At 38.9% G+C, this 12,399-nt stretch overlaps 1 protein-coding gene across 1 annotated transcript in view; it reads right to left on the bottom strand.

Annotated features, from left to right (window-relative positions):
* Nucleotides 1-12,399, bottom strand: part of TOP1 (DNA topoisomerase I) — a 73,223-nt gene that overhangs the window by 38,539 nt on the left and 22,285 nt on the right. The window contains exon 3 of the mRNA XM_033153394.1: nt 868-970. Coding sequence (XP_033009285.1) covers nt 868-970 — 103 coding nt within the window. The remainder of the gene's footprint in view (nt 1-867; nt 971-12,399) is intronic.

Genomic DNA, 12,399 nt, shown 5'->3' with positions numbered 1-12,399 from the left:
AAGTTTTGGAGTTATGTTGGCTCAGAAATATCTCCCATCTATCACAAATTGGAAAATGAAACAGTTTATTAAAATGTATTCAAGTTTAGAAAAAAGCACAAAAAGGGAACAAGGTGTTAAACTTGCTAAAAGGTTACATTTGTGTAACTGTTTAGGTACAAAATAAGGCTATGTGAATGAAGGGGGGCAGTCATATATACCATAGAATGGCAGCCCCATTATTTGGTATCTGGAAGCTATTCACGGATTTTAACCTCAGTAACATTAACTCACATGTAACTTGGTTAACCTCCAAACAGTAAAACATAGCTGTCTTGAATTTAGCATTTCAAGTGTCACTTTATGACTCGAGAATATTATTAAAACAAGAGTTCCAATGAGAATGGCCACCAATTTATGTGGAGACCTTTGAAGTAGAGAAAGGAAGCCAATACCAAAAGCACTGCTATGCCTATCAAGAGCAAGCACTATTGGCTTTAATTTGTGGTGAACTAGCCTGCATCTCCTCCAAAATTAAAGAGTATGTGACCAAAAGTGACTAAAGCAGGCTGCTTGCCTTGCACAATACTTAGGCTAGCCAATGTACTTATTGGCATAGAAGACACAATATTATCTGACCAACAACAGCCTGACTGGGCTAGCCAATTTCTAAGATTGCATCATGTCCACATCTCCCCCAACTATGGCTGGAAACAGCTGAGAAGTATGCAGATAGCCAAATCAGATGGGATCACATGAAGCAAGTTCAATGTGTGCCACCTCCCCACTAGCCAGCTGACAAGCACTCTGACTGTAATCTTGCATGTTTCCAGGCCTAGTTTTGCATGTCAAGACAACAAACCTGCTGACAACAACCAGCAATCTCACCTGTTACTGTGCTTGGATTTCTCTCGATCTTTCTCTTTGTCCTTCTTGTGCTCTTTGTGTCTGTGTTCCCGGTCTTTGTGTTTATCTTTATGTTTGTGAGAATCTGAAAGCAAAAGAACCGAGAAACAAATTAGGAAGTCGCTGAGAAGCTATGACAATTTCTAGTAAGCAGCTTTGTACTGGTTGCCACAAATATGGAACCTAAACATCCCGGTAGCAGTGATGCACATCACTTCACTATATGTATAAAATTGGCATCAATTATCAGGCAAACCCATGTGCATCCTCTACTGCAGGGGTCCTCAACTTTTTGGAGAGGAATGGGCCTTGGCAAGTGCCAAGAGATGGGTTTTTAAAATAGTTTTTAATGATGTAAACTGGGACTTTTTGGTGAAGGGCAGGAAATGAAATGAAATGAAATGAATGAATTGTCTGAGGACATCACCCTCCATGAATGTTTCTCTCTGCTTCTCTCTGAACTGAAAATAAGCCCAAATCTATTGTTATTATGTTCCCTGACATTTTACAGATGAACATCTCTCCTCTCCTGGGATACTCAAATAGATAAACCATATTGCCACCAAGCATAAAACCTTGCAAATATTAAAGGTGTTTTGGTGTCCTGTTCTCTTCCACATGACATTTAAAATAATTGGTGCTCCCCCCCACACACAAACATAAACACACAGCACCACACAACAGATTGTGTATTTTCTGCTTTCTGCACAAGAAAAGTATTGTCTTTTTCTAGCCCACACAGATATACATGCAGCTAAAACAATTAATTTTTAATTTGGGGGAATGACAAAATTTAGAGGGGCCTTTGGGCTGCAATAAAAAAAAAAGTTCTTGGGTGTTCATATGTGACCTATGTGCCACAGGTTACCAGCTTCTTATAGAAAAAGCAGAAGGGACCACTAGTAAAACTGGCACGGAAGGGAAAATGTCTAGACTGGAAACACTCCTAACTGGAAGTTAGCCCCTGAATCTAACCAATTATTTGATCAACTGCCTTTTACACATTGGATACTCAATATCAAGTTAACAAATAGTTCAGTGGAGACTTTGATTGGAACATATGATTCAAATTACCTAGAAATTCTACTCATTAAGCAACTTTCTAAATGCAAGCAGTTTTATTTCTCCTAATACATGTTTCCTCCATAGCTGTTTGGAAAGCATCTCAATTTGCTGGATCAACAAGTGATGCAGTGACCATTTCCTAATGCCACTGAGGACCTACTAAAGGGAAGGTCCTAAAAATATTCCCATCTAGACCTAGTTCATGTTATAGGCAAGCCAAGTTCACCTATAGTCTGTTTGCTTACAAAGTATGTCTAGACAAGTTTCCTTAACAATTTGGTTGTTAACTCCACCCTAAATGTCACAGAGTTATAATGTACGAGCAGTTGGAAAACAAAAGAAATTTTAGAGAAACAAGTCATTATTTGATGGACTGTGGAGAAATCTGTACAGTAGTACCCCGGGTTACATACTTAATCTGTTCCGGGTTACAGTACGTAACCCGAAAAGGACGTAACCCGAACAATTCGTTCTGCGCATGCACAGACCAAAAAAAAAAAAACCAAACCCGGAAAAACGATCTGCGCATGTGCAAATCGTGTGCGCGTCGGGTTGCACTTCTGGGTTAGTGGAGTTTGTAACCCGAAAAGTACGCAACCCGGAGCGTACGTAACCCGAGGTACGACTGTACTTAACTTGTGGTTTAACAAACCATGGCTGAGCATTATGTGCATACAGTGTCTTTCTTAAAACCAATAGCCATGATATTCTGAGGTGAAGTATGGGAATAGAGGACTTTGCATATTGTACAGTTGTCCCTTCTGTTTTTCCAGTGTTGTTCCTTTCAGCTACTTTGTCCCAGCTCTAATCTCACAACAAAAAGCAGTCAACAAAAACAAAATGTTTGTGACATTTGACTAGGCTTAAACTAACGTCTGATAGTTACTGGACAGACTAAGATTGTTAATCTTGCATCTAGTGAAGACTAAATGCTTTCTTTACTTTACAGTTGAAATATAACACAGAGTAGATAACCTTTCTTGGCCTTAGGGCCACATTTAATCTTGGCTAACACATCAAGTGCTACATACCAGAGGCGGGTGAAAGTGGGTTTGGCACTGTGAGAGCCTTGTGACTATGCATGATTTCAAAACTGCAATTGTAGCAGAGTAGCCTTTCAAACCACCATAATTCTACATGCAAAAACAGACAAACTACTTAGGCTTAATAGACGTCAGATTATCTTGGTTCACCGTAGCAGAAAGTTATACAAACAGGTTCCATCAGGAAGAAAAACTAGATTATAACAGTTACTAAAGATCTTTAAAGCAACCTGCTTCAGTGAAAGCAATTATCTGGGAGCCTAACTGTAGGGCCAGCAATAAACTGTGTATAATGGAAGTCTTGTAAACAAATGATTAGAGGAATCTCTTTAGACAGTTGTCTACATAAGCATGATGGCAAAGTATAAGACCAATAAACAGCAAGGAGGAAGCAAATAGGAAAAGAATGTGAAAAAGAGAAAGGCTTGTGAAAATCTGAGATGTTTGGAGTACAACTTGAAGAGAAATACTTGACAGGAAATATAGTATATACAGTAAAGTTTATAGCCAACTTTTTGTGTTATGGGGTCAGTAGGCACACACTTTTTTATCCACATCATACATAGGGCTGAAAGTGTATTCTGCCATACAAACCGAGGCCCTCACAACTGATCAGACTCCATAATAGTGTGTTGACATCTAGTAATTTTGAGTTAGGCTAGAGTGCTTGTAGTACACTGTATACAAATATGCACATTTACATGTTATATACACACAGAGGGGAATCACTCACTTAAAAGTGGAATGACTCACCTTGAAATCAATTTCAGCCCTTCATTTATTGTAGAAATCATTGCCATTTTTACCATACCTAGATTAAATTTGATACCACCACTTGAAGCAATAAGAGTACAGGTGGGTGTTAAATTCTGCTCCCTTTTATACTATCAAATACAATGTAAAATGTGGAGACAAGGTGAGAAATGGAAACAATGACCACCATCCCTCACAGGTCTCAGTGAATCCTGTTATCCCTGAACAAAAGTAAAAGGTGTCCTTCTCTTGACCTATATTGCAAAGTGCAATAGAAACAGGTAAGACACCCTGGAAACCTTTATTTCAACATTTTAAAAATAAATAAAAATGAAGCACAGAGATGCACAAATATGCAATTTATGCATTCTGTACAGACAGCACAATCAAATGATTGTATAATAAATGGGGAAATGGAAAGCAAAAGGAAGTAAAGCAAGCTGAAAATTATTGTAAAGACTCAGGCAGATGGGAGGGGGGCATATGAAGCAAATGCTTCCAGTGAACACTTTTCAGAAAGCCTTTTTGCAATTCCAAGCAAGGATCCTAAGCATTTCCTTCTTCCAGCTCCTTCTTATACAGTAATTGTTTTACTGGCTCAGTGCCCTATTAGGTATTAGAAACACTCATAGAATATTTTGAAAGTACCAGTATTCTGGCACCTGTCATTAGAAAGTCTATGATGCTTATTTATGCTTATTTACAAAGATAAAAAAATCACTCTTGAGATCTAGAGACTTTGAACTCAGATTGGATTCCAAGGTATTTTGTAAAATGGGGAGAGGGATTAATGGAATTATGTGAACAAAATTGGACTGAAGCTATGGGTTTGTAGGCAGTAGCACTGTAGTTTAGTGTAGAAAATAAGTTGAACATCTATTCCCACAGAATTACACACTACACTGTACTTCACCACCTTGTAATTTCATAATTATTTCTCCAGAACAAAGAGTCATTTTTGCTAGTGTATTCTGAAAGCATTTGACCTTCTGTAATTTCGCTTCATTGTTCAAGGTTCCAAACTCCTGGCCGCCAGCACTATCTGGGGACACACTTCATTTCCTCTAAATGTTAGCCACACATTTGCAAGAGTTTTATTCTGAAATATAAAGGCAGGAATTGCTGCTATTATGGTAGTTGTCATATGCATGATCTCCATGTTAAAACTACTGAAGCACCTCTCAAGGCAATCTGTAATACAACTGTTCTTTTAGTAATCTTTGACACCCCTCCCCAGACAGAAACTAGTGGGTTGGGAATCCTATCAATGCAATATCCAAGGGCTGTAGTATCCAAAGCCACAAAAGTGCCATTTCCTAATCCTTGTAAGCATTCAAATGTAAATAATTGTAATAAGTGTGAAGATTTCCACACAGGCATAGTTCAGATGCCAACAGGCCTGGTGCCTGAATTCCAACAGATTGAACTGGCATAAATGTAAGTTACCATAGCCTTTAAACCAGAGACTGAAAGCACTTTCAGAAACTTTAAACAAATCTCTGGTTTAAAGGAAAAGCTATGGTTACAACCAGTTCAGAAATAACGCTAAACACAAAGGAGAGGACTAAGGAATTTGTACGGGAAGGATTAGGGAAGGAGTGAAGCACATGGGACTGTAGGGTTCTAATCATCAAACCAAGCTTTGTTAATTTGCCCAGTATGGTGTCAGAACTGGACCACCAACTTGAGTTGCTAGGAGATCTGCATGGTGCTTTTAGAGGCTAGAAATGCAATGCAATATGAAATGTATGTTCTCATTAAAGGGCTACAAATGTTAATTGCTACGAAGTGCATGAAGTTTGAACAATACAAGGACGTATGCGATAGCAGTACTCGCTCATCAAGAGCAAGTTTTGGAAAGATGAATGCTGCAGTTTGCAGAACGGCATTAAGTGCCTCTCTATGAATCCCTATGAATGGGTTACCCAAAAGGGTCTGTGAAAAGCATGCTAAAATATTTAAACCTAAGAATCATCTGAGCAATGAAATTGGCTTTCCAGAAACGCTGTGGTTAATTTCTCTCTTCTGTAAGGTTTTCAGTTGGAAACTATGCAAGTACCTATCACGTGCAGTTCAAACATACAAAAGAATAACATTTCCCCCCACATTATGGCGGAAGCCCAATTGAGTGGGGATATGCTAGCTAGTTCTACCTTCTCCATGGGATCCCAGTTGTTGACCCTGCCACCCTCCTGCAGACAATGCCCTCCCAGAACTTGGAGAGGGGCAGGGACACAATGGATGGTAAAGTAAACTAGTACATTCCTGCTCTCTGTTCAAGTGAGAATGCCTGAATAGGTATATGTCAGGTCTGTGTCCTCTCTCACACACTTCATCTTCATACATACATATTTAAATTGATACCTATGATTAAGCAGAGTTGTTAATTAGCAGGTGAACAGTCATACAAATTAACACTAACCATTATTAGTTCTGCCTTTACTACTGAATAGTTCCTAGATCCCAAAGCCACCACTGTCACTACTCTGCCATATTACGCAGAGGAGGTCATTCACTCCAAGGAGTACTGGTTATGGGAACAGGCAAAAGGAACAGGCAAAAGTAAAAGTATATTACTTTCCCCAATTATCATCTGCATGTTCTCATGCATAACATGACAAAGAACAACAATGGTAATGATGAACAATTTAAAACAGACAAGGATGGCTTTGGGAATGTGTCAAATTGTATTAACAACCTGCATGCTCCCATGATGTCACCCCCCCCCACTCCGCAAAAAAAAACATACACCCAGAAACACGCAATCAGAAAATTCAGGGAAGAAGATATATGCTAAATATGTTCCATCAAGCCCTTATATGAAGATCAATGGTTTTATCAAAGCATTTTAAAAATAATAATAGAGGGCTTAGATATTATTTCTGAATTAAAATCTGCTGTAGACTAAATTACTCAGTTCAGATGATCTTTCTAAACAATTGAGAATGTGCCAGAGACTCATTTATTCCCTCTTCTATTCTTAAACCTTTATTTTCTGTTCAGTGTTCAGAATAGTTTGCTGCAACAAATTGGCAACCTAAACACTTTCTTAAACGGAATCAGAAAAAAATATTTCTAATTCATGTTCTTTTTTGCAGGGGATGGGGAGAAGTACTAATCATAGTTTGCTGATTTGGACACCATGACAAACTAGAAGTAGTGCTAGACTAGCCTTATAAATCTATAAAAGCAACTAGCCTAAGAGGCTAGTAGCAGGTGTTTCCATGATTTATTGCCCTCCTCCACAGTCAGGATGGAAACACAGACTACAAGCCTAACTTTAGCAAGCTAAGCATTTGGTTTTTTACTTACCTACCATGCTCCTAATTTATTCTCTCTCAAACGTACTTGCCTGCCTATAAAGTGCAAATAACAGCAACCAGCTCAAGATGAGGCACTGCAATTAATTTGGAATCATCACATCAATGTTCTCTTTAGAAAGTATTCAAAGTGCAATTTGAACGTAAAATAAAAGTAAATTCCCAGAGGTATTGTGACTTAGGAAATGTAAGATTGCAGTGACGTTTGTAATCCCAACAGGGATAAGACTGTAACATAGAAAAATGGGAAGAGCTGTCAATGCCGACACTGAAGAAGTCTTAACCTTTGTTAAAAGACTTGTATGGAGAGAACAGTAACCAAACCCAATTGGATGTATTTTTAAACAAATCTTGCTGGATTCCAAAAAAATATATAGTTACATATAAGTACACCTAGGGAACTGCGTGGAAATCAAAGGGAGTGCCCTCATTTACTTTTGAGGCTAAGGAAGGCACATATGGGTTGCCAGCCGCCCTCCCTCGTGCCTTAAGAGGATGTGGTGGAAGAGGATCAGCTCTATATTGATTTTTCCCATTATCTTGTAGCACTACCATGGATTTCTCACAATGTAGAGAAGACAACCCTTTGACAGAGGAGCACTAAAACATACAGCAAGAGATGTTCTGCATCCAGCTTATTGTGTTAATATAACTGTACTTCTCATATAATACCAAAGTTCTATGCTAAAGGCTAGAAATATTTTTAAGCTAGTTCCTACAACCTGCCACTGCAATACTATACAAAAGCTCTGTTATCTATCCTCCTTACATAAACTACAACTGTGTAATGCAACTATTCACAAAACAGTTTTCTGTTTGAATTGCAAGACTTTCTACATGGCTCTTTTATTTTTAAAAAAATTCAATAGTTTCACTGATAAAAGTAGGCAAGATTATTTACACACATATTACAACCATCACTGAATGGTAGAAGAGCCCCTGGAGCAAGCCTACACATATTTCACATACTTTCCCCCTGCCTTGAGTCCTGTCGGGAGAAAAGGTGGGGTTTAAATAAATAAATAAAATAATGATAATACTTCAGCCAAATGGAAAACCTGTAGAGTTATTTGACAATTGTCATACAAAACAGTGGTGCCAGTACTTAACTTGGCAAATGCTTTCATTCCCTGGTAATGCAGCACAAGTTGCTTTGTGAGGCACTGATACTGCTGCAGATTACTTGCAAGCATCTTCTTAATGTACTCAGGAGCTGCCTGGCAACTTGTGTTTATCTACAGAGGCCTTCTTGTGGGCTTCTTCTCCCCAATCAGGAATTCCAATGAGACCAATATGATATTGCAAAACCTACTGAATACAGAGCAACAGCCAATTTTAATGGGACACAACGCTCAGGTGTCATTAATACTTGCTAGTAATTCTCCCAGAGAGGACTGCGTGTTGGAACGGGCTTTATTTAACAACACAGATTTAAGAGTGCTTTGAGCACTTAGAAAGAGTGCTATATAAATACTATATTCTTATTGTCTATAATCACTCTTCAACCTTCTATTCTTGAAGGCCTCAGCAGGTTAATAATAATAATAATAATAATAATTTATTATTTATACCCCACCCATATATCTGAATGTTAATGAGGAAGTGCCACAGACATTTCCCCTGAAGAAAGACGTTTGTAGGCTGGAAGTACTCTTGGAGTCCAACTTATCACTGGCTTCTGTAGCTAGGAGTGTTTATGCCCAGCTAAAGCTCTGTAACCAGCTGTGATTGTTCCTAGATTGGGATAGGCTTACCTGAGTTGTCAATGCACCTGTATAGACTAATGTAAAACACTATTATGTGGGACTGCCCTTGAAGACAGTACCAAGTACCGAAAAGAACAACTTCCCCAATATCAACCATCTCCGATCTTATAATGGGCAAGTGAGGCCCTGTTGGTGCCACCATCGCTGGATCACAAGCCCATCTAGTTCAACATCCTGTTCTCACACTGGCCAACCAGATGCCTTTAAGAAGCCTACAAGCAGGATGAAGTGCAACAACCCTCCTTCTGCTTATGATTCCCAACAACTGTAGACAGAGGCTTACTGTCTCTTATAGTGAAAGTAGCCATTTAAGAGAGTGTTATTAAAGACCAGCTACAAATGAATTCTTTTTAATATGCACTGCTGCACCCTAGTGGAGCAGTTGGTTACTGTCAACAGAGATTTATGCGGGGGGGGGGAGGACTCCACAGCAGTGAATGTATGAAGCCTGTCCCATTTAAATTTAGTGAAAGCAACAGTCCTATTTTCTGGCTTACAGAAAGGGAGGAGGCAAATATTCTGCGGTCCAGAACACTTTTTGATTAGAAAACAGGAACCCAGATAACTTGGAGAAATAGATTCAATTTCCGAGGCTACTAACATCTTAAGCAAGTGCTGCCCAGCATTACAGTGCAATTATTTAGCAATCTAAGAAAAGCAATTTAATCATGTCAGTTGCATCACTGCCTGAATCAGCTATACCCTGGGAAGAAAAATACTGAGGAAGTAAAATACTGATTTTCACTAAAAATCAGAGGAAGTAAAATACTGATTTTCTTTCACTAAAGTAGACCTCACTTCACACTAGAACCTATCTTGCATCTTAAGTGTAAATAAAGGGCAAGCAGATGTTCAAACATCAAACAGAAATTTATGTCACAAAGGATCATTCCAATATCTCAAATCTCAAGGAAGATACTGCATTACAGTTATGCTTTGCACTTTTTAACCCCCCAGAAAACCCGAGGGAGTTCAAAACATGCACACCAGCTTTCATCCAGATAGATGTCTTCAAGACATACTGAAAACAGGTGTAGAGACCAAGGTAGCATGCAAACTTCAAATGCAGAAAAAAACTAGAATACTTCTGTTATGGAGCAGCTATATAAATTAAGTAGGTAAATAAATATGGTGAAAGCAAAATGTCACTTTTTGATTTTTTTCTTTAACATATAAAAATTAATTAATAACACTTAGATGTCCAGTCCAAATAGACTGTTGAGCAATTGTGACTGGTGCTCATTTCAAATAATGGCTTGGGCTGGACTAGTCCTCTACTCACCTGTGAGGCTGAAGAGAACAACTGCAGGACCGCAGAGGCTGTGTAAAATGTGGTGGTGTATGTATACACATGCCTAGGCTTCTTCCCCAAATAGTTCCTGCATTTGCAGTTGCACACTTAAGAGTACCAAACATGCCTCTCATTTGTTGCCAATAGGACTCTGAGCCAAACTACAAACAAATTACAATGTATCTGCTTATTACCAAAACCTCAATATGTACGCCTTTTTATTATTCAAGAAAGTTTAGTAAGAAAAGGGAATGTCATCATTTTATTTCATTATTATTCTTATTACAGGGCTACATCAGGACCAAATTAGATTTTTTCAAAGTGCACTGATAAAAATAATCCAATGTCAGTTAATCAACTAGGACTGTTACGGTACTTTATTCATTCTTGCCTGGAAGAAAGCCCCATTCCAAGTAAACATACAGAGGATTGGGCTGTGAATCCCACTCAGATATAAGAATAGCAAAGTCACTGTCATAAAAGGCTATATAAAATGAATATATATTCATTTTCATCACTCACTTCTCTCTCTCTGTTTCTCTTTCTCTGAAACCTCATAACTTGATGACTCTCAGTCAAACAAGTGAACTCCTTTGATTACAGGTGTTAGCAGATGACATGCAAATACTATTTGTAGAATATGATGCAAGATAGGCAGCCTGCACAGGTTGAGCTGTTATTTAACTGCAGCCACCGAACAATGGATTTTCATCTGTGAATCAAACTCATCTCTGAGATGACTGAACTAGACAAGGTCACAAATCTGTGCAAGTAACTTGCAACTTACACACATTTAGCTTGTGCGCATTCAGGTTTACACGCTTGGCAAAAAATTGTTAAAAAAATTAAAAAGGATGCAGAAAGGGCGGCATCCAGGGGAAAAACTTAGGCAATCTCACCTGGCAATGAATCAACTGTGTTTTGACTATACATGATTTTTGGCTTTAGCGCTATCCCTGGAAACATCAGAAAGAACTTTCTGACAGTAAGAGCTGTTCAACAGAGGAACAGACTCCCATGTATGATCTAGTTGATATTCCTATATTGCAGGCAGTTGGAGATGACTCTCGGTGTCCCTTCCAACTCTGAAATTCTATGATTCTACGAAACGTAAACCCAGCGTTAAGGGTCACATGCACCTGGTAAAAGCAATATTAGCAGGCAGTGGACCATCTGCATTTTTCCAACAAGCAAAAGCTATTGCTTTTCCCCTTGTGCAGATTCCAATCTTCATCCTTCGCAGTAAACTCCTGTCCAAGTGCTAACTCCTGAGTCAGATGCACTTGGACTTTGATTCAGGTTCAATACACACACACCAGAATGCATGCAGCCATTCTAACCAAGTTCTCTTGTGATGTTTTGTCTACAAGCTCTTAAATGCCATGGTAAAGAAAGCTAGTAGTAGGAAGTGTTTTGCTGTCAGCAACAGTTTGCAGCAAGGTGGATTGTGATGCTGATCACACCATTTACTAAGAGTAATTTCAACAAGCTACTTAAATCCTATTCACAGGCATTAGAAAGTGAAACCTTAATGGGCTTCTTAGCAGTTCTTTCCAGGGCCAAGATCAAGTACAAGACTAGCGCAGCTGAAAGAAAAATGCTCTGACATTAAACAAAGCAATAGTAATTGAGCTTTCTAAATAACACTAATGTGTTCGTCTCAGCTCAGTTCAACACACAATCTTTACTGAATGCAAAACAATGCTTTCTTGCTTTCCCCTCCACTTTGTAGGAAGTGGCTTTATTTTTTTAAATCTTCCAGGGAAGCTGAATCTTTCCTACTCTTTGAAAACCTTAAAATGGAAAGTTAGCCATGTTGGCCATTAAGAAAAAAAGTAACAAATCCATAGTAGGACAACACCTTTATAAGATCTAATAAAATTCCACAAAATAGTGCACATATAAGTTTCAAGTTCCCCAAACCCCTTTCATGAGGTGATATATGCTTTTACCCATCCTGAGAGGCCTGGGTGCCACCTGAAACCTGCAAAACACCTGAAGGGGCCTCCTCCAACATTTTGTCTTAAGGTTTTTAGGAGATGCAGGCACAGATGTCTCAGACAACCTTTTTTCCTACGTTTCAGCCCCTTGCTCTTCTTTACCCAGAGCAGTGACTCCAAAGGCAGCCTCTGCAAAGGAGGAAGAGGAGGACAGCAATTCCAATGCAGGGATGCAACCTGCCCTCCAGAAGCAGCTAACTGGAAGCCCAGAATAATCAAGCAGAGATGCAGCAGGCAGCTTCTGCTGTGGATACCTGGGATTCAAAGGAACCTTTA

The sequence above is a fragment of the Lacerta agilis genome, chromosome 6 (genome assembly GCF_009819535.1).
Source record: "Lacerta agilis isolate rLacAgi1 chromosome 6, rLacAgi1.pri, whole genome shotgun sequence".
Lineage (NCBI taxonomy): Eukaryota > Metazoa > Chordata > Lepidosauria > Squamata > Lacertidae > Lacerta > Lacerta agilis.
The sequence above is the reverse complement of the archived record's forward strand: the minus strand, read 5'-3'. Positions and strand labels throughout refer to the sequence as shown.